At 41.0% G+C, this 23,497-nt stretch overlaps 1 protein-coding gene and 1 long non-coding RNA gene across 5 annotated transcripts; both read right to left on the bottom strand.

Annotated features, from left to right (window-relative positions):
• Window positions 1–1,354: 1,354 nt before the first annotated feature.
• tmem200b (transmembrane protein 200B) lies at window positions 1,355–18,728 on the bottom strand. Of its 2 annotated transcripts, none has more exons than XM_030413021.1 (2): window positions 18,420–18,728; window positions 1,355–7,609 (listed from the first exon to the last, which is right to left on the bottom strand). In XM_030413021.1, exon 2 carries the CDS (start codon window positions 7,568–7,570, stop codon window positions 6,314–6,316), a length of 1,257 nt encoding a protein of 418 aa, XP_030268881.1. In that variant the 5' UTR covers window positions 7,571–7,609; window positions 18,420–18,728; the 3' UTR covers window positions 1,355–6,313. The 2 variants fall into 2 exon arrangements, with proteins under 2 accessions (XP_030268881.1, XP_030268882.1); XM_030413022.1 differs by lacking the exon at window positions 18,420–18,728 and adding an exon at window positions 18,032–18,402.
• A 2,070-nt stretch (window positions 18,729–20,798) lies between these two features.
• LOC115579362 (uncharacterized) lies at window positions 20,799–22,720 on the bottom strand. Of its 3 annotated transcripts, none has more exons than XR_003983634.1 (3): window positions 21,922–22,720; window positions 21,666–21,828; window positions 20,799–21,094 (listed from the first exon to the last, which is right to left on the bottom strand). It is a non-coding gene; the product is annotated as an uncharacterized LOC115579362 (long non-coding RNA). The 3 variants fall into 3 exon arrangements; XR_003983635.1 differs by having other exon boundaries at window positions 21,666–22,064; window positions 22,218–22,720; XR_003983633.1 differs by having other exon boundaries at window positions 21,666–22,720.
• Between the last annotated feature and the right edge of the window lie 777 nt (window positions 22,721–23,497).

The raw sequence follows: 23,497 nt of genomic DNA, 5'->3' as shown, positions 1-23,497 counted from the left end.
TGAAAGGAAAGGCTGGAGAAAAATAGAGAGAGTGCCAGGAGGGATATTGATATTGGTAATAGCATATTTGTTGGCCCATAAGTGAAAACTATTAGCGGTACAGAAAGGTTGTCCAGTAAAAAGGGCTCTGATCACATCCATCTCAGTAATTTAATATAACTACCTCCATATTTCCAACAGTTTCATTGTTTTCTCCTAAAATCATTATTGTATGAGCCCTCACAAAAAACCCTGTCACTCAGCCAATCATCAACATTTTAATGTACCACTCAAGTCACCCTTGATCACAATAAGATTTGATACTATCAAGTCATTATATCAACATAGATTAACATTGAAAGAACCAAATTAGCTGATGAGAATGAACAGGCTCATTAAGTGCTCTAACATCCTGTTAGCCCGCATTAGTCAAACAGCACAATCATTAAACACCAAATCAGTGCTTAATGGTTCTGTTCGAAGCATTTCACTGTATTTTAAGTGTTTTCTTCCCTTCGACTCGTTTTCACTGCAGTATGAAGGTCTACTTTCAAGAGATTTAAAATGTTTTTCATTTTAACAGGTAATCATACACTGTGAGCATCATGTCAGCTTTTATATCAATGTATTAGGTATTAGCTAATAGACAGCAACAATTATGTGCAAGTTCAAATGATCCTGGCGGCATCATCACTCAATAGAACCATTCATGACAGTTAACTCTCGTTCCTCATGTCGCTCTGTTTTGGTCTACAGCGTGGTGGATCACTGAAACAGCTGAGCAGATTGGCACAGCAGATGATGTCTGGCAGCGGTTGGATGATCCCCAGATTCTCACATCTTAATCTTCTCCTCCTCCTGCTGCCGTGCAATCTTCTACCTTCCTGGGCTATTGCTGCAAGGGGCAGGGGCCCTGCCTGCCAGCTTTATGAGCTGTTAGAGACCAAGAAGCCATCTTGTAAATGACCAGTTAAACAAAAAGAGATCGCCAGGGACTGCATACCTGCCCAGAAGGCACCATAAAATGTAATAAGAAGGGGGAACATTTAGAGTCTGCTTGGAACAGTTACGCAAGGGGAGTTCCCTCCTGCTTCTACTGACCACCTTTGCTCAGTCCAACTTCAGGACATCAAGCTGGTGCTGTGGAATCGAAGAGGGGGATGAAAATATTTCTCACATTTTCATTCATCAGCTGATAATCTGAAGCTGGGCCTCACTGGATGTGTTCATCTGGAGAAATATGGATGGAACGAAAAGTCTCCTTCGGGTGGGGGCGTCAGAGGCAAGCGTGGAGAGATTATTATAAACAACATACTTGTACACCCAAGTGCCATTACACGACAGCTTGAATAACTGAGACGACAACAAACAGGAGCTGCTTTTGCTACATTGTTTAATATAGTGGTCGACACAGTGCAAGACACAGCCGTTGATTGTTCCGTCAGACCACTCATATTGCTCAGTATACATTAAGAACACACAGTGTCACACATAGCATACAGAACATACAGCACAGACAAAAAGGAAACGTTAGTAAAACTGTTGGGAATTTCATCTTTATATCTGCACATGGTGCAAAGGGAGGAGTGGAAGACGAGGAAGGAGAATGAGCTTTCCCTCACTGACATACACCCAGCGGTACGCACTAACACTGACCACCTCACATTATCTAAGTGGAGCTGAGGGCTCGCCTCATCTACACACTCTCCATCTGATCAAAGGGGGGGAGGTGGGGGACTGACTCTGAAAGGATCTACAGTAGGGAGGTGCCCCTGCTTTCATTACATGCTAAAGCTGCATCAGATGAGGGAAAACATACCGAAAATCTCCTTTATTATTTAGGAAAATTCTATTTTTTTTTTTAAACTTGGGTCTTATGTGTTGTAGTTTTGGTCATCCACCTTATTAGTAAAATTTATTTTTACAAAAAGTGTTTTACTGTACTGTCATTCATGAACTGTTTATAACAGCAGCCTCACTTAAAGGTTCTCTCATAGTCATTGACAAATACATTAGTCGACACAATGTCTGACATCATTTGATGTAAGATGAATACATGTTATAAATCATTTATCAAATGGTTTATATACTGCTTATATGCTACATAGGAGGATCTTAAAATGCCATCAAACTTGTCCGGAAGCATTTACTTAAAGAGGAAATTATATTCACGGGTTTGGGTGTGTAAATGGTTGAGACTTAAAATAATTTTGGAATCGGTCCAGTAGATCACCTCAGCAGGTAGCTATGGCACTGCTACAGTGGCTTTGTTTCTCTCTAATGTGCATTAATAAAGACAAACAATGCGCAATAACCCATATATTTTCAACTGTAGCATTATTTATTACTCTGTATATATGAATATACTCTAGTAGAATGCACATTTATTGTATTTTTCTTTTATTTTTGTTGTTCTCACGTTTTATTTTTTTTCTGCATATTCTGGACTTTAAATGGGAGCAGCTGTAACACAAGCAATTTCCCCTCAGGGATCAAGTATTTCTGACTCTGATTCTGAATGTAATCCTTTACAGCAGATCTGACCTTCAAAGTTACATTCACCTAAAGCGTTTGTTTTTGCTCCTGACAGGCTGAGGTTGTTAGGAGTGTCACAGAGAGTACCCCTCAGCGATAAACCTTTTGTTTAATAATAAGACCTGATTTTATGAGGAGAAGCCTTGTTCTGAAATCTTGCCAATGTGAGCTGCTGCAGGAAGATGATGGTGGAGAGTGAGTCTGGGAGTTGGAGGGATGAGTCTGGAGTATACTTAGAGGAACTGCCGGCAAGATTTTATTTCCAAAGTCATGGCTGAACATTTAACTGATTTTATTCTAGATGAGGCAACAACTGTAACAACTCACCTTGTGATTTTAGAGTGAGACTTGTGTTTCTTGTAACAAACAGATCTCCTTACAGAATTTAACAAAAAGGTCTATCCTCTCAGGAATTGTTTCTGTAATGTTGTCAGACATTTGGAGTGCAAACCTATGTCAGGTAGTCAGTGATAGAAACCAGCACTGTAAACATACATTATGCAACTTCTGCTGCTGGGGGGGTTCCCTGTTGAAACAAACCAAAAGACATTTGCAGAGTGTGGAGGGCCAGGTGGAGAGAGGGCCTGCCAGAGAGCCGTTTAACCAACAGGAGGAAAGTTCAGGGATTACTTTGAAACATTTGGGATCATAAAGTGGATTTATCCTCCCTCCTGCTCATTAACCTGCTTCAACAGTAATTCGCAGAGCTGATCACTGTTTTCAGGTGTAACTTATTGTAATGTTGAGTGCAGAATGGAGCTGGAGGGGAAACGTACCTAATGAACATCATGACAGGGAGGAGAGGGGGAAAGACGAGAGAGAAGCAGAGTCTCTGCTGACTACTGAATTCACCAGGACCTCCAGAATTTAACCACACAGACGCACACAAATAGTTCTGCCGTCATACTCACTTCACTGTTGATGTGTACACCATCAGACAACCACCACTGCTGATGTGACTCAAGCACAAATGTTCACAGATGAGGTCATGGTTAAAGTATTATTTGGTTTAAGTTTAGGGTGCTTTACACACTTGATCCCTTTAAGCCCTCAAAGTGAATCCTGATCAATGGCTCCACATTTTTTGTGTGTGTGTAACTGAACACTCTACAAAGCACAGAAACATGATTTTAGATTTTCCTCTGATTTTCTTTTCATATGTAGGCGAGAGGCTTAATAGGGCTGCGCTGCACTGCTGGTTCAAGGTAAAAAGAGAAAACAACATCAAACAGAGAATCCTCTGACAAAGCATTCATATTTTACAAGAAACGGTTAATCATTTTGTGTGGTACGGTGTATTAACTGTACTTGTGCTCGTTGTTTTGTTATAAAATCCCAGCCGTGCACCATGGAGCATTTCTCCTGTCTGCTGTTGACAGCACTTTCAGAGCGGGCCGGCTGAAGGCATTTCAGTGCCCTGGGCGAGAATAGGACTTGGCAACCCCAAATTGCAGCTTCTCTCATCATATTCATACTCATTAATATTTCCTGAGTAATGAAGATGTTTATCTAATTTTATTTTTCATTAGTGGGTAATTATAAACGTGTACAGAGTATTGAGATAACATGTTACAGAGGCAATTTTGCATGTATTTGACAACCCAGTGTCACATGAAAATGTATGATAGCTACATTGGTACACAGGGCAAAATGTAGTAGTTTCACAATAACACCTCTTAAAGTGTGAGATGTCTACGATTTTTTTTGGCCTATTCTTTTCTATTGCCTGCATCCACGTCACGTGACTGTCAACTTTCTGGCTGGGACAAAAAACATGGCTGCCATTCCTTTGCTTTTCAGTGAAAAATGCAATATTTTAAGATTTGATGACAGTTTTATTGAAAAATATGCACTTTTTTCATAATCCTTGCTCAGTGAATGTATGTGTTCTCTAGTTTGTAAGGTTTTAATGAAGATAGCTGCTGGTTTCACCAGAAAATTGTGGGTTTGTTACGTATGATATCGCTGCTATGGTTGTTGCTATGGATGCTGCTACGCCGGAAACCACAGCTGGCAAGTTGTTTGTATCGTTTTAGCTTTGTGTAATTATTTGGGCTGTTCTATTATTTGTGTTCTTTTATGTAGCTGTTTGATGGTGTTCTTTCAATAAAAAAAAACATCGATTTTACATTTTTTCTTCTGTGGATTTCCGAAAGCTAGTGTAACCCAGACGTTAAATTTATATATTTCAAACCTTACCTACCACCACTTGAAAGAGAAATGGGTACTTGTGCGCCCTTCATCGTCTCTCAAATGAGCTGCCAATGTGAACACAAAAACAGCTAAGCTATTTTCTGTGGGTCCACTTTAAGGTCCACTTTACGAGAACTGAGTTCAGTTCACTTCAAGCCGACATTTTCCCAGAGGAAGCGGTGGCAACCTAATGAGACGCACCGTTACCTTGAGTACACTTGTTGATTTCTCTGGGTTTTAAACATGGTGTAGATGTTCTCAGAAATCGCAAATCACAGAATTAATACATATTACACTTTAAGTGGATGTAACTGACAGTCAGAGTTGTCCCTAAGGATTACGTTGCAGCTGTTGCAGCTGCATCATGGCTGGCAGCCGAGGCAGTCAAGTATAAATCAATTACACACCCAAACATGTAAATATAGGGGCTATATGGTCACTACATGGATTGCATAAAGACACTTAAAATGCTCTAAATGGCACAGATATCATTCAGGAGTTGGACCTCCATGTCTTAAAGTGGGTCAGCTGGAGGTCTAGTCTTGTCTTGTCTTTTCTGTTTTGTGCTGTGCGGTCATATCTGAGGCTCCTCACTGCATTTGATTCTCACTTATTTCACAGTTAGCAGTTGGGTGATGTTTAATTTACTGACACATTCTTAACATATGGTTTTGTTACCATTAAAGACAAATACAATATCATTTTGGTGCACATACAACAAAATGGGACACAATATACTTAAATATCAAACACAACTGAAATATTGCTGCTGTGTGCTGAAGTCCTGCATATATGGTAAGAACAATGTCACCATAACTGTTACTGCAGAAAAGAAATTGCCAAAACTAAGAAAATAAGACCCAAGTCATAATAAACCAGAATTATCCATATCATCACTTGTTATACACATAAAACCAACAATGACATTACTCTGCATGTGTATTAAGATTTAACATACTGTACATTACTGCCATGCATTGCATTTGGAGTATGGGACCTCAGCTGAGGAAGGGGACCCATTTTTTATATACTACTTGCATTTTGCAAAAAGCTGATAGCACTTCATGGGCTCTGGAGTCTAGGTAGTTTGGTTAAAAATTGATTGCACAGTGAAAATGATGCCCAGTCCTCCAACACACAGCTATTTCTCCCCTTACTAGGTTGTACACACAGTGTCCTGAAAACAGGCAAACTCATTTTGGCATTGAGATGCAAGCTGATGTCTCTCATTCATGCAAACCCAAATTGCAGAAGTAAACAGTCTGCCAGCTGTTTTGCTCATGTGTGACAGTGTAGGGTCTATATATTGTTCCTCTCCTTCAATAATACAAAATATCTACCAAATCCAGCCAAGCAAAGACGATAACCTCTGTGTATCAACACTCAATTGAAGATAAGGAACAGGCTTATGTTTTGAAAAATCCTTGCAAGAAAATGCTGTACTTCAGATGATTCGGGGCTTAGTTTCTCTCTGCCCTACACATAATTTAAAACCAAAATATATAGTGCAGTTCTAGGTTCCTTCCTTACTTTCTACTCCTTGGTTTTCATGGTGTTCCATGGTGTATCCTGAAGTGCCCTCAAGATGGTGAAGTAAAGGTAGCCATCACTGGAAAGGCCAAGAGCCAAAACTCTTTTCCCACTGTGAACACTGCTGCTCTAACTGGTCCAACAGTATGTCCACTGAGTCATCTTTGTTCTCTAGTTTCAGGTATCGTCTCCCGCTGCTCAGGTCTAGCCGAGGCCAGCTTTGGTGTGTTGGCTCTTCCGCAGTATCCACAACCTGCCCGGAGATGTTCACACAAACCTGTGAACAAGCCTCTCTCCTAGTCACTACCGGCCAATTTGTTTGACCCTTGTCTCCAGGTGTGTGGGATCCTTCCTCCCGGTGCACACCAGTTCGGGCTATATAAGAGTTAGTCCTGCAGCTCATACTGTTGCAGCGCTTAGGCCGGGGAGCTAGGATGTCTGTCTCGTCCATCCCCAGGGTGGACATGGAGCTGGCGGACACCAGGCAGTTGTTGAGCTTTACAAATGGGGTGTGCTGCAGACTAAAGCTGGCACTGCCCCCTTGCTCACCACCGGACTGTGTGTTCAAGTCTGTTTGACTAGAATTACATGAATTGGAGTCGGAAGAGTGGATGGAAGGTGGAGGCTCTGACTCCTGGTGGTGGAGGGCTTCTGTCTGAAGAGTGGCTTCCTGGTAGATGCCCTCAATGCTGTCCTCCAGGTCTCTGGAGGATCTGGTCTGGAGCAGGGGCTCAGAGCAAGCCAGTGGCTGCAAATGGAGGATGTTGAGATGGGCAGCTGGTAAGCTGCTTAACCACTGGTAGTGTTTGGCCATTGAGTTGGCTGCTACTATTTCTTTAAGGTCCGCTGAGGGCACAGCTGCAGACACAGAGCAGATTACATTGTGCATCTGAGCCAGCAACATCTGAGTCTCTCTGTCCCTGTTCTCATAGAGGACTGTGTTGGCACATATGAGAATGAAGAGTCCCACACCCATGATGACAGGTCCCAGCAGCTTCATCCGCTCACTGTGGATGAAGCTGGCTGTAGATAAGAGGCCCTTAGCTCCCAGGGTCCAGCCAGAAGTCTGCGACTCAGAGATACTTTCCCGCTCTGTAGCTCCCAGGATGGATGACCTTGATATCCTGTAGGGCCAGTATCCCGCCACAGCAAGAGCGGTGCCGATAACCACCACAATGACCCCAAGCACTAGGAATGCTCCAGGCATGGAGCGGATGCGAAGCTTGCCTTGGATCACCCCATCATTGTTTTTTCTGCCTCTCAGGGTGAAGCGAGACTTTCCTCGGCTGGAAGTTGAAGTTGTTGTAACACCTCGGGCTTTCTGGGTCTTCATGGCACAGGTCAGTCCAGAGCGTATGCTCCTGGTTATAACCTGTCAAAAAGAATATGAGGGTGAGGAAATTTCAAAAGTTAATTCAGCTTTACATTTATGAGTAGGGCTGCACCTATTATATATTTTTTTATCGTTAAATCCAACAACTGATTTTTTACTTGTTCTTGCTATCATCTTACAAAAAGACACATAATACACTCTGTAATATGTTATATTAATAATAGTGGTATATAAAAAACTGTTGTGTTATGATATTAACAATAGTAAATCGTATTTGTCAGATGCCTGATCTGAAAAGTACTGGACCCCAAATGCAAAGAATTGCTGTGACATATAGATGCATTTTTAAATTCATAAACAGAAGATATAAAATGGCTGAATGTTAACTGTTGCATCGTGTAACATTAAGTTCAAACTGAGAACTGCACAGGTTTTTTCTGATTTCCTAAATATTGTCGTAAAGAAGTTTACATAAAAAATTATGGTATTGGCATCCATTAGCTCAGTTGGTAGAGCGGGCGTTCCATGTACACAGGCTTTGTCCCTGCTGCAGCGGCCCTTCCCTCTCTGAAGCTGTCCTATCAATAAAGCCATACAAAATATTTTAAAAAGTTATGGTAAAAGTGGGAAATTGTTCACTTCTGAGGACAGCTTGGATTTTGTGTATATATTACACTGTTAAAATTATTGGCCCCGTTTTGGGAAATGTATATTATCGACTATTTTTGGGCATCTCTGAAATTCTTGCAAATAAGTAGAGCCTATAATATGAAGCCAGCTTGTTGTCATTGACTCAACAAATGCAACATCTACAACCTCTGACATAGTAGGTGGAGTTTTTCAGTTTCAGAGGAAGTCAACACAACTGCAATTTGTCTTGCAGGTTTGACAAGAGTTCAGAGAGGAAGGGAAAAAGTTGATGAGCTTTAACAAGCTCACTTTGTTAAATCATTCATCTGTGCTCACAACATCTAAGCCATTCTTACGCTGAGGTGTACAAACACTACAAGTTAGGAGCCTCTTTTGAAAATACATTGGATAGTGGCTTCTGCCATGTGAAGCAGGTAATTATCAGTTTTAGTATGGGCTGAAAAAATCCATGTCATATCTATGCATCATATGTATTAATATCTTATTTTGTCCAATGCCGAAAGCTGAAAGACTTTTAATTTAAATTTAAATCTTAAAGTCTTTTGGCTTTTTAATTAAAAGTAGATATGATAAGGATTTTTTAATTTACTAACATAAATGGGAAATGGTCTTGCATTTCTCACTATAGCGCTTTTCCAGTCTACTGACCATTCAAAGCGCTTTACAACACTTGTCAGATTCACCCAGTCACACAGACATTCATACACTGATGGCAAGGCACCAACTTCGGTATCTTGCTTAAAGACACTTTGAAGACACCCCTAAATGGCAAAGACAAGCAGCTAAACCTTACATTTAAATAGCTAATGTTTGACCGGTTTGCTTGAAAAATTATAAATCAATTATCTAAATAGGTGGCAATTTTCTTTTGACTAACTGATTAATTGACTGATCGTTCTAGCTCTAGTCATCATGATAGACATTACACATCTGGAATCCAGGGGTTTTTAGCCATGCCCCATCTGACTTTGGTCACCCGTTAGTCAATGGTTGTTTGCCACATGCAGTCCTTTTTCAATGTATATCAGCCACTGGAAATAATTAGAGTGAATTTGTTCTAAACCTTCCATGTCTGTGGGTAGCTTTTAAATTTAGTGAGGTAAAAACAAAAGAAGTGAAACAATCGCACATGTGCTGTTCTTCCCGTGTTCCCATGCAGCCATAAACAAAGCAGAGTGAAATGGAAAAACTGCTTAGAACACTGACTGCAATTATTGTAGAGCCCTGAGTATGTTAAAGTGCGTGCTCACTGTATCTCACTCTGCTAACTGTCAGACACCTCACTGCTAAATGTATTTCTCTTTTTCTCTGTGTAAATATTCATATGTATGAGTCTGGGCCTCATTACACTATGAAGCTCTTTAGTTAAGAATGTTTGAGAACCACAAGTTAACTTGGAAAACTTTCCAGCTTTCAACGTTCAAAACACAGTTCTAACATTTTTGATCATGAAGAGTCGTCAAGTACTTCCTTTTATACAGGATTTTTTGCACAGTAATTTAGTAGGGATGCACGATCTCTCATGGCAGAGACCGATAAGTCAAGCTGAGGCTGGCAACATATTTGTCATTTAGCAATTATTTCATAGTAACCTTTCAGCATAATATAAATCCAGTGATCAGAAGTTATAGCATCAACCTCGTTTCCGTGCACAAGATCACGAGGAACTGTCTCTCTTTGACAGTAAACACTGTTTGTTTACTTCAATTCATTCATTTCTATGATGCTTTTGTCCCAATCCCTGCAAGTTTCATTTCCTATATCTTCTATGCAAAAAAAGCCCGCCATTGTTAAGCTATTTAAGAGCTTTTGTTATGAAGCTGCATTACAGGAAATATCGCTTTTTCACCCGCAGACACTAAACATGACTCCTGACACAGTAAAACACAGCAAATGTACAAACAGGACAAGAGAAACTAAAGAGATTCTGTTAGAAGCTACAAATGTCCTGAGAGCTAAACACACAACCTTTTAAAAACATCTTTCTCTCAGGTTTCCTGCACAAACATGGGTTGAGCATTGATTTCAGGGGGAGTCAGGTGCTTGTTACCGACACTTAAAATCTGACCTACTGTCTACTACAGCTAAAACTCAAAACTACTGACCAGTGGGTAAATCCTGAGCAGTGGAGGTAATACAAATAAAATGATAAAAATGGAGCTGGTAAAAATGCATGTGACACAAAAAATGAAATGATAAATACATTTAAATGTATTAATTTGAAGCTGATTTGATTCATCTTTTCCGTCATGTTGCAATTACTTTACCGCCTCTTTCATTCATCATTCATTATTCACGACACGAAGTGTAATTTATCATTTACTGGAATTAACATCAATTGCTGGCTATAAACGATACATTTCAGTTGGGAGTTGTGAATGATGAATGATACCCCAGTTGATTATCATCAAAGAATGTTGTCAAATGAACTCAGATTTTATCACTTTGCATTTCGATACATAAACATTTTTATCACTTCTGTTTTTGTAATATTATGTTACTGTCACCCTTGGGGACACCTTCCTTAAACAACTGATGACATTTTTTGTGATTTGAATGATTAATGATGACTGTAAGAGGTGGTAAATGATAAAACAGGACTATTTTCATCAGATCAGACTTTTTCAAACAAATCAGGTTGAAATTAATCAAATCACTCTGCTTTGACTCACATCACCAGGATCTACAGCAATGACATAATGACATAAGAATGGTATTCGGACTGGGTAAGTGTAGTCGGATGGTATCGAAAAGAGAGAAGATTATCCTAAATTAGGGCTGGGTGATAATACGATCTCCATAATTTTCACGATAACATTTCCACAATACGATGATAAATTTATGACATTTATTTTCAATAAAGTTTTTTTTTTTTTAGTTTGTTTTCCTCTTCCAAGAAAACACTACACCAACAGCCAATCGCAAAGCAGAGAAACAAATGCATGAGGTGGATGCATGTTTCTAGCCCCTCCCACTCACATCAACTCAGAATGACGTGTCGAGCCGATACAAGAAAATGAGCGGTCCGACTGGCAAAACTGAGTGCGAGGAAACTGACAAAGACGAAGAAATTGAACCGAAGAAAGGTCATAGCACTTCGCTCATTTGGAAATAGTTCTCCGACCTGAAGTCTGACAAATGACAAACCAGCATTAGGTGCAAAATGTGTCGGCGGCCACTAACCTCTTCCATCATCTCAACAGGTACCGACTAGAGCTGTCCCAAACAATTATTTTTCAAACGATTAATCTAGCGATTATTTTTCAAATCCTTAATCTAGCGATTATTTTTTCGATTAGTCGACTAATCTAACGATTAATTTAACGTTACATGAAAGTAACGTAGTAACTAACTGTCGTTGGTAACTTAAATGAGGAAAAAAATACCGCAGTTGTAGGCGGAGCAGCGTCTGTCCTCCCGCCTGTCCTACCAACTCTTCGTCACATTTCTGCCCGAAAAACAGCGTCTGTCACCGGCAAAAACCTTTAACTCACTCAAGTGGTTGTGTTGATAGAAATCACTGCGATGGTCAGGCCTCCCGACCCCAGAAAACAGCCTCCGTCCCCACAAGTGACAGTCACGCAGCGACCTGCTGACTGATGGCAATTATGTAATAATGTAATTTAGTGCGTAACTCTTTCACCTTCCAGGTGGTTAGGGGGCCGGGTTCTCAATCACTACACATTATCGGTCCACGGGTTTAGATTGACAGGGGGGACACCTGGGAAACACCCCTCCGTCATCATCATGACGTGTACCATCACGTCTCTTTAGGAGCGGCAGCGCAGCTTTCTATGTGAATTACATGGCAGTTCGTCTTTATTCCAGCAGTGCTTCGCTCTGCGTGAATGACCAACGACGGAGAATTGACGAGCCACCGCTGCGGCGTTAATGCATCGTCTCTGTGTGAGAGGGGCTATTCTCAGCCTCCGAAGGTACTACTACTTCCTGTTTGGGATGACACGTCGACGCATATTATTCATGTCGCCGAATTTATTTCAACTACATCAACGCGTCATCCCAGCCCTAGTACCGACCCAAACAAAACTCAGAAAGCATGAGTTTGCATTATCATGCTAGCGCTAGCCTCCCTGCAATTAGCCATCAGACCAGCACCACTGCTTCTAATAGTCAAACTTCACTTGGACAGCCAACAATTCCTGCTGCTTTTTCAGCCTTTTCCCCATGTAAGAAGAAACCAAAGCGAGACAAAGACATAACAAGCGCCATTACGTATTGAACCGCTAAAGATATGATGCCTATAAGCACAGTTTAAAAACAGCGCTTCAAGAAGCTAATGACGGTCATGGATGCTAAGTACATTCTGCCAAACATCAGTCCCTCAGCTGTATGCAGAGTGGAGGGTAAAGGTGGAGCAGCAGCTCAGAGGTAATTTGCGATCTGATCGCACATCCGAACCACATCAGGTCTTACAGAACAAGAGGCTAATGAAGCTGAACCGAACAACTACCTGCAAGCCAATAGTCACAGGATACAGTAGCATAATCATCCTCAATATTTAACCTTTTATTATTTTCTTTAATCAATGTTCAGTTCACTATACTACCTCTAAAATGTTTGAGACATGTTTGAAACAAGCAATTTGTTGTACTATTTTATCATTTTATCCATTCAGTGTTTAACATAAAGCCATTTGGTTGGTTGGTTCTGTTGAATCTTTGTTATCTAGTAACCTGACAATAAATTAATGTCTTTGGTAAACCATAATTAACCTTCTGATTTGTTTTGGGTTCTGTCCTAATGAGAACCCTCTGAAAACTGAAAATTCAACATTATTATTATTCGTAAATATTTATCGAGATAATTATCGACACATCGGTTTGTTTTCTTTTGTCAGGGTGGATTAGTGAAAGGAATCTCCCACCCTTCTGATATTAAGGTGCAATTACATTATATGCTGATCATAATACACCTCTATAGTTGCCAAAAAGCTGTCTGGAACTTACAAAATGTATAGGCTACTTCTATCATCTACAATCAGAGATATTTCATGGATGCTGCAACCTTTGTCTCGCCACTCATTGCTCCAGTCTACACAAGGTCAATCCAATATTAAGCACGGAAACAGCGTGCTGTTCTTGTTCTTTGCTCTCGGGGGTTTATTGGCAGACCACAAACCAACTTTAGAGGTGCATACTCCTGCCTACTGTATTTAAGTGCATTACACTGCTTAACTCAATGAAAGAAACTTGGCTTCATATTATCAACCATATTTATTAGTTCTAATTTAATCAAATGTCCTCATAGCCAGTTATTCGATGAAATAAATGTCCTATTATTGGCCAAAAATGTATTGTTCCAATATATGTATTGTTCATCCCTATAATTAACAATCAAACTTTCTTCATTGTTCATGTAGATCCTTATGAATGCAATCATGCAGAAGGAAATGTAGTGTTACTTAAACAAGATGATGTTTGTTTGATGCTGATGACATGTTTTTAAGGTTTTTGCTGGTAGTTTGCAGCCTGCTGTGTTGTCATTAACTTGACAATGATAATAATTTCCTATAGAGAGAGTTTCGCATCACCCCAACTCCCTTAACAACTTAATATTTATTTCACATCAGACTGAAGTACAGTGGAAGATCTCTTATACTTTGGAAAACTCTTCTGTTTGTATCTTCTGTTCACCAAACAGCTTTTACATTATGTTATACATCAACTTAATGTTTGCTTTATACACTTTATATAGCTCAGTTATATAGGTAATTTACAGTAAGACTTTGGAGATTAATTGTAGGATTAATTATTGTATTAATTGTTGGACTGTAGTATGTTCCGTGTATGTTTTCTATTGTTAATATGGGTCCTGGTATGATTGTTTGTCCACTTCTTACTGACAATTCCGGCAAAGGTTGTTTTGTTTTATATAGAAATTTGAACATCAATTTTATAAAAAAAGAAAACAATTAAAAAACAATTACCGTCCTACCTTGGCAATCAGCTCACTGTGGCTGCTCCTTGTTCCATAACTCCCATAGGCTGTATAAACTATTATTCCCTGCACTATTGTAAACTGATCTGCTGTCAGCAAATGCTTAAAAGGGGTGTTGTAATGTAGACGCATTCCTGATGAACGATGGCGATAAAAATATTTACCTTACTGACAAACACACTGCAATTCCTGCGACTACGCGTGTTGAATTTCACCAGTTAAATGCTTTGAACAAGAAGCTTCAGCAGTAGAGAATGTTCCGTTTGGATTAGCAATAACTCAAGGCAACATTATGTAATCATTAGTATGTTGTGTTATTTGGTGCACTGAGCGCAACACAACTTAAGTAAATACAATTTCAAGGATTTTGTAACAATTTGTCAGATATAATGCATGCTCAGACATTTTTCGCCATGTGGCAGTCAAAATCTGAACAACTGTTATACACAACTCAAAACAGGCACAGCACACGACATGCCAAGGTACCAGAAACTACAACAGCTAAACCTTTGTCAAGATTGGCTGACTTGGCTCATGCATGAGAGAGTTGACAACGTTGCTAACAAAAGCAAACATCAAGCAAGTGCAAAACCCAACCCAACCCACTGGAGGAAGCTGAACTGAAGCCAATTGACTCCTGGAATGAAGTGTGTGGAGACAGCGCCATCAGTGCGGCATGGGAAGGGTGGAACCAAACCAATAAATATCTAATGGGACGTATTCTTGGATGCGAAGGCAACACAAGGCAACACAAGGCAACTTAATACAAGACACTAATATTACTCTCCGTTCAAAAGTCCAGCTCTACATCCGTCTGAAACCTTTTATTTGCCAAAGCTACTGCTTAAGACAAAAAAAAGCCACTCTGACTCTCCTGTCTTTTGCCTCCTCACCATCCCTTTTTCTCTTCCTAGCTTCCTGCAGCATTTTCTTTGATCACTTGACCTCTGTCACGATTGCCCACTCGTCTGGCCTCGGTTCCCTTTCTGGCCCCACTCCTGGAAAACCTCCATCTCCCGGTGATCCAAAGCTCCCGTGTAATAGTGAAACTTGTACACTCCCTGCCAGTGCTAGAAGCAGAGTCAGCTAGCAGAGCTTAGTTGTAGCTACAGTACGCAGCACTTACAGTTTGCTTTCAGGAAACTCCTGAACACAGAGTTAAGGCAGGGAAATCTGAGGACATCAGAGAGAAAACCCGAAAACATCTGTTCCGTAAAATATGATTCAGTTTTACCAAAATCACTGATAATGGTGCTGTGTGTGATGCACTGCTGTAAAGCCTTACACAGTGTGTACCCTCTCACTGATGTTACATAGTGCACCAAAGAAGAGATAGGGGGTGAGGTGGCTGAGACAGAGACACCATTCACCGTATCACAAGTCACTGTAACATCAAATACATTTTGAAGCTTGTATTTTGAGGTATAATAAATACATAATGTTGCTTCTAACACAGCATTCAACAGATAAGCAACGTTGACAAGTATCTTTTCTTGTTCTCAGTCCTTCAGCTGAAATAAAAGCAATATTTTTTAAGAAAGCTGCAGTTCCACAATACTGTTGTTTGAATTGTTATTTGTGGTTGTTATTGAATAAAAAGACATTTTCCAAAAGGGTCTGGTGTGATTTATGCATGATAGGTACACAGAGGGGTTTGGTTAACGAGATCCCATCAACCTGTATGCAATTTCTGTAAAAAAAAAAACAAACAAAAAAACAGAAAAAGCGAATACCTACCCAGTGAACGGATAGTGGAACAGTCAGATTAATTACACGGTGGGGACAGTTTTATCACTCTAGCACCCTCATACTCAGGCATATTAAGGTTGTAGACCAGCCCTAACTGCCCATCAGAGAGGCATCGCACCACCAAAATGAAACTCTAATCAGCACAACCTGAACATCTGTCATGATATTAAAAGCAGTTTCCAATGGTAAACTCAGAGCACAAAAACATTATAATGGTTGAAGACATAAAGCTCAAGATTTTCAATATCCTATATTCAGTTGAAGATCTTAATGTAGCTTAATGTTTGCATTAGTATCTATTGTATAACTGTATTATATATTTGGTAGCTTAACATACATTTTTAAGTTTGCGAAAAAACACCTAAACTACAGGTTCATGTTCTTATCTTTTTCCAGATTCAAAGACTCATCTCATGACTGGATCAGAACCGCTTTAAACTTGGCGGCGACTGATCCAACTCCATCTGCTGATAAAGACCGTGAGATGCAGATGGTTGAGAGCTCCTGATAAAATGAACAAGTTGACCCTGAGTTTGGGTAACTGTCAAGCTATTTCCACGGTCAAGAATTTACTTTCACATTTAATTTAAAAGGCAAAAAATATAACAGAATACCTTAAAATCCATGTGGAGCTCCATGCGTGTCTTTCAAACCAAACAAACATAAACAAATACTTCATGCATTCACACTGGCCAGTTTCTAACTGGTGGGTCATAGTATATCGAATCAGAGTAGCTTTTGAAAACAAACTGAATAGTGACCATGTCAACCATCAAGCAGCCTACTGATGGTTTGACTAATTTATTTTTATTTTTTATCATCAAGTCATTTTTAAGAAGCAACTGCCACAGTTTAAAATGTTCTGACACATGTTCTGACCATAACTGATCAATAAACCTGTGAGTATTTTTATTTCCATCTTTATTTTTAAATGAAAGTAACTTAAAGTTGCAGCCCTAAATTTGACACTGTATATTATTTGGGCAAGTATGTTGCACAGCTGTTTGTGTTCACACATTAAACAATGACGCATTTGAAATCCTTGGCTCATTTGTAACTTCTTTTAAACTATCTGTTTCTTAAAGGAGCACTGTTTGTTTTCATGACTGAATAAACTGATACTGTTTTACTTTGTTTATATGTGGCGGACCCTGCCACCTCTATGGCTTCAAACAGTGTTCTGGGACCTTATTTTCCTCTGAGACCAGCTTTTTACTCACTCATAGAAAGAAAAGTGTGTATTATTACCTCATCATTAACATTGCAAATATCAAAATGATCAGTTTGAATTTCTTCTCCAAAACTACACAGTTTGCCCTTTGATGTGACACCTGAGGATAAACTCGTACACATATCATACACCTTTCACATGACATCACCAGCAGGCTGACAGCTGTGCAGAAGAATAAATGTTGAGAAAACGCTGCATAATTCATACAAGTGGAAGTCGTGTGGCCCTTTCCTGCTGAAATATCGCTGCAGTAACAACAATGAGCAGCAAAAACATGTCCACCGGAGGACAAATGGAGCTGATTCACAGCGTGACTGCACACACACACACACACACATACACACACCAGCCCTGACACAAGTTTCCATTACTAAGAGAGGCAGGGGCTGTACAACATCTGATCCAGAAGATGTACAGACCTCCAGATCGCTGTGATCCTGTTGATAACAGCGGCGATTGCCCAAACAGGGCCAGTGTGCGCTGGAATGCACTTTTGTCGAGACTGAATCATGCTGGTAATCTGCTGTTTTTTTTTCCAACCACCGGAGGAGGCTGAACTGAAGCCAATTGACTCCTCGGAAGCCACAAGTTGTGCTTCATGATGGGAATGAAGTGTATGCGTGGAGACGGCGCTGTCAGTGCGGCGTGTGGGCAGGGTGGAACCAAACCAATAAAATATCCAATAGGACGTATTCTTGGATGCGAAGACAACACAAGGCAACCCGCGATTTTTTTTTTTTTTTTTTTTTTTTCTTAAAGAAGCTCAACAGAGGCACAGCGGAACCATCTTAATACAGGGACCCGGTTAAAAAAAATCATCATTTAGCTTTTTCAGTCGACAGGAATAAAAAAAAAAAGCGTTAAATGTTTACCTGGACGATTGGCAGCCGTGGACTGCCGTGTCGGACTGTCTCCCTCACTATTGTGTCTGCTGTGTGGAGGCTACAGACAGGAATGTGTCTGACTGACCGTGCTGCTGCATTCCGCTACGACAACGCACAGCAGCTCTCTCACACACACACACACACACACACACACACATACATACGCGCGCGCAGTCATGAAGCACGAAGTAATACCCGTGTCGGTTTCATTCTGCTGCTCCGTCTGCAGCACTGACCTTCTACCTGCAGATCAGACAAACCAGACGAGTCCCTGTCTTTACGCAGCGCTATAGTCCCGAGTTCTTTATGTTTGTCCCGAGTTCTTTATGTTTGCCTAATTGAACAGCCCAGCAGTCGGTGACTCTTGGAAACTTGCCTGTACTGCCCGGATCCTGTTGCAACTTGGTCATAGTTTGAAGTCACAGAACATCGCGATCATTTCTGAAAGGAATTAAGTCTCATGGGTCGTAAAGTACACAATCCAACTGTTAACTCTAAACAGAGGAGGAGGAGGGGAGATGGCACATCTCTGTCTTGACTCCTCGGGGCCGTCTGTCATCAGTCCTCATGGGGACAATCAAATCCCTCGGTGCCTTGCCACGCCGCTCTCCTCCGCTCGGCTCTGCTCTGCTGTCCGTTTGAGGCCTCTTCCAATGGCCCAACACAGTCAAGTGAGCAGCAACTAATACCTCCTCCTCAGTCTGGGCTCCACCCTGTGTCTTTCAAAATAAAAGTGTCCCAACAACATGAGTGTACCCGAGTGTCTCCAGTCCTGGAGAAATAAGAAGTCAGATCTCAGTGTTTTAAAAAAGATTTAAAAAAATAACTAGGACTTCACACTCCTACAAGGTCATTTTTTCGTCATAATACACCACAGGGTTGCACAATGAAATGAATGTTTATGAAATCTAACTTTGTTACTTTTTTAACAAATTACAAAACAAATTTGCAGTTATTAATACCGAAATATACATAAAAGTGTTTCTTTTGAATCTGTGTCAGCGTGTCTGTATGCAGCAGCAACAAGATGGTGATGCAGTGTTTCCCACAGAATCAGACTTTAATTGTGGGGCTGTCCAGCAGGGGCGCCATAGAGCATGTGCACTAGAGACTTCCGGTTTAACACAGAGCTAACTTGAGGAGGACAAAATAATTCAATTGAGCGGCTGCTCTGGATTCACAACATTTTATTGGACCATTTTGCCCACATTCTGACCGTAAATCGAATAATTTCTTGGCTTTTATTTCTGTTTTACAGACATGTCTTTCACATTGCTAGCTTTTGGGAAAAAGTCCCTAGTGCATCACATGACAATGTAATTACACCGCTTGGCCAAGACAAACGCTGGCTTCAAGCTCTTTGCGGGGTCTTGAGCTCGACAATGGGGCCAGCTGCCTTATTTTAAGATGAAGTTACAGTCAAGCCAACTGCATTTAATAGTCCTATGCCTCTTCTTCGCCTGTTTTACCTGAAGATTAAAAACCACACCACCATCCACTATATCAGAGTGTAAAACATCATGCAATTCACTGTCGGGTTCGCTGCCTTGAGTGAGTGAGAATGGGACCTGCAGCTCCAAAAATAGAAAATCAATGTATGTATCGGAAAAATGTTGATATTGTGGCAGACCGCCACAAATGAAATAACGTTTGGGAAACACTGGGATGATAATGTGGACAGCATCTTTATATGAAGAGTTCAACAACTGGGAAACACTGTCCCGTAACTTTTACGCTGGAGGAGAACACCAAGCATCTGTGTTATAAACAAAGAAGTCCATCTCTCCTCGTCCCTCTGTAGTCCTGTCTCTGTCGGCACAGATGACGGTCCACCTGACAACTGCAACAGCTAGATCTGAGATGCTGTTGTGGAGAGGGTCTGCGTGGGAACATGAGTCTGTAATTTCATGTTGTCTGTCCAGCCTGAGTCATATTTTATCTATATCCTTTTCCTTTGACGAGACACTAGCTGTTAGCAGCATGAAACAAAGATGGATAAGCATGGCTCTCATTCTGACTTTCTTCCTCCGTGGGTCAGTCCAACCAGGTAAAAGTTTGCTGCTCTTAATTCAAAACGATCGCTTTCTTCTCAAACGATGATGACAGTATTTCTGCTATAACCAATATATGTTTCAGTAATAAGCTGAAAACATTTCAGTAAAGAAAACTCAAATGTAGCATAAGTTGGAGGAGCTACTTGCTACCTCATCCTCATGCACCACCATTGCCACAGCAAAGCCTCAAATACTATTACGGGTTACTACATATTGTATTTAGGGTATTTGCCATAAGTTTTCCCCATGTTTTGCTGAAGCTCAAAACTGGTCTGATGCTGAGTGACCCTACTGCTCCAATGAGTGTTAACTGATAAAGTCCAGGAAGCACTCTCAGCCTTGAGTGCCACAGATAGTGGTAGCTATCAGTTGGTTAAAGTTGCTGTCCTTAAGGCATATGAACTGATACTTGAAGAATTGCAAGAACTGATTTTGGTTGAGCAGTTTTAAAATACTCTTTCTGATCGTGTTGTTACTTACATCACTGAAAAGAAAGCAAGCAAGGCTTCTGATGCTGCCAAACTGGTCACTGAGTTTGTCTTGACCCACAAAAGTTTTTTGGTGGCAGCAGTGAGAGCATTGTGACAAAACAAAAAAGCAAAATAAAAAGTTGAAAAACTACAAACTAAATAAATAGAATAAAATAATGAAAGGAGATTCATTAAACAAAGGAAGGACCAAGGAAGAGCAAACCAAGATACTGTGTTTTACTGACTTTGTCTTTATTGCAAGTTGAAGAAATTGCTTCAGCACTGCCGGACATTATGGAGAACCCTCACAAGGACACAAGATAGGACCTTATACAGAAAGCTCTGTGTTGGACACTGGAATGATAAGGTAACCTCAACAAATCGTATGTATCATCATATCATTGTTGGACACGGATTCCTGTACAGACTCAGACCTGACACTCCCTCTGCTTGCTTTGCCACAAGGTGGTGCTGCTTTTTCAAATGCCAGTGCTTTTTGTGAGCTCATACAGTCAGCACAGGAATCTCTTCATGGAAAAATACAAAAAAAAAAAACGAGTCACTTGGGGGGGCAACAGAGCAGCCACAAAGGAGCTCAAGCCCCCTTTAACGTTTTTTCCAAAAGACATCACCACGCACTGTGACGAGCAAGTGAAATAGTTAAAGGAAAAAATGGATAAGCAATTCAACTCTTGTGATCAATTTACAGATAAGTTAAACTGCCGTTTGAAACACCACCATACAGAACCATTCAAGGAAATAAAAGAGGTCTTAAGTTCTATGGCCCAACAAGTTGAGGTCAGGAATTGCTCCCAACATCTTGATGGCGTTGTCAGTGATATGTTCACTGTGAAGAACCAAAGTCTCCGTATGTCTTCACTGGCCGATGCCTCAGTTAAAAACTGTCCAGCTAAGAGCCAACCAACACTTTGCCAGTGGCAACGCCTGCGGTACACAATGCATGATGGGATGACAGAAAGGCCCCTGTCTTCACCCAATGACGCTCCCATTTCAGGGGGTTTGGAACACATATTCATGGGGAAATGTCCTCTTAAGCTACAGTTCCCTACCTTTGGCAAGAAGGAGGACAGCTCGTACCTGTTATTGTACTTGGAGAAGTGCAAAGATTTTCTGTCTCTTAATCCACTGGCTAATAGTGAGTTGATGGTAATCCTCATCCTGTATGGTTACAGTCAGGGATTGGTGGGATGCCATTCATGGAAGTACACATTCTTAGACAGATTGGTCCAAATTCCTCTTCCTGTCAGAGGATTATGAGGATGAGCTGGCAGAAAGATTGTGAACACGTGTACAAGAAGAGGATGAGAATATCAGGAACTTCGCTTAGATGTACCATTCTTTGTGCTGCCACTGGAAGCTGGACATTACAGAGGGAAATGCCGTGAAAGTCATCCTTGAAACATCGTTACTCAAATGGTGAGCCAACTGTGAAGTAGGGTGAGCACAGTGGAGGGGCTGGTCAGGTTGGCACAAGAGCTAGAGAAAGATGAAATGGGCCAGACACATTATGACTATCGAAAAAAACACCAGCACAACCCAGCACTTCTTCTAAGGTACGTTGCTGGAGGTGTAAAGGAAGCCATCATCCTTATGCATGTCCAAATTTTAACCAGCAGAAGAAATACAGACCTCCCTCCACAGCACAAGGGCAACCACATCAGTCATGGAGGGCTGAAACAAGTCAACCCTGATGCTCTTGGTCCCACAGAGGGTCAGGCAACGACATCTCCTTCTTTCCAAACCTTCTTGCTTATGGACATGCCGCCTCTGCCTTTGGCAATCTAATACCAAAGCAGTTGAAGGTGCCTCTCACTGTCAGTTCCTGGAGAGGAATTGCCATTTTGGATACTGGATCTTCAGACAATGAACAACTATGGAACAGCATCAAAGCATCAGAAACCAAACTGAACCGATAGACAGGCATTCCCTTATACTTGGCACCAGAGCACCCTCTTGGATGGACTGATTTGGAGATATACCTGCATGGAAAAACATGGTCAATACCTGTGGTTCAGCTCTGGCATTCTTTGTAGTGATGGGGTTGGACTTTGTGTTTTACAGTGGTAGGAAAATTGATGTGGCAGGGGGCTCTTACTGGTTTCATGGGGAGATGGGGAGATACTTTTTCCAAACCAATCAATCCAGTACATAAGGGGGGGCGGGGGGGGGGCTAGCAACCATGTGATCGTTTCTAGGAATAGTGGAAAACCCAGATTCTGTGTGGTTACAGAAAACCAAATGCCTAGAGACGTACAGATGCTTATCACATCCCTACCATCCAACCTTGAGTCCCTTGCTGGAGCCACAGTCTTCTCCTCCCTGGATCTTAACAGAGGATACTGGCAAGTGGAAATGGATCCGGATTCCCAAGCTAAGACTGCTTTCATCTGTCCATACAATCTATACCAGTTCAATGTAATGCCTTTTGGCTTGAAAAATGCCCCTGCCACCTTCCAAAGGCTCATGGAAATGGTCTTATGGATATGGAAAGGGTGCACTAGCTTTGTGTACTTGGATTATATAGTTATCTATTCTGACTCCTGGCAGCAACATTTCAAGGATGTCCATGCCATCATGGACAAGCTCAGGCAGGCAGGCAGGCAGGCAGGCCTCACTGTGAATGTGAAGAAAAGTAATTTCCTCCATATCTTCCTGACACTCCTTGGACATGTCTTATCTTCAGAAGGGGTTCAGATGGACCCAGAGAAGATGCATACTGTCCAAAATTTCACAGTGCCCACCAACAGAAAGTCACTTGAGCAGTTCCTGGGCATGGCGAGATGGTATCATGGGTTTGTGCCATCATGAATTGACCACCGTTTTATTGCAGGCTGAGGCAATGTGCAATATTTCACACTCTAGAGACTCTCTTAGAGACAACTTGGACTCAGCTTACATAGAGTAACTGT

Source organism: Sparus aurata, chromosome 3 (genome assembly GCF_900880675.1).
Source record: "Sparus aurata chromosome 3, fSpaAur1.1, whole genome shotgun sequence".
Lineage (NCBI taxonomy): Eukaryota > Metazoa > Chordata > Actinopteri > Spariformes > Sparidae > Sparus > Sparus aurata.
The sequence above is the reverse complement of the archived record's forward strand: the minus strand, read 5'-3'. Positions and strand labels throughout refer to the sequence as shown.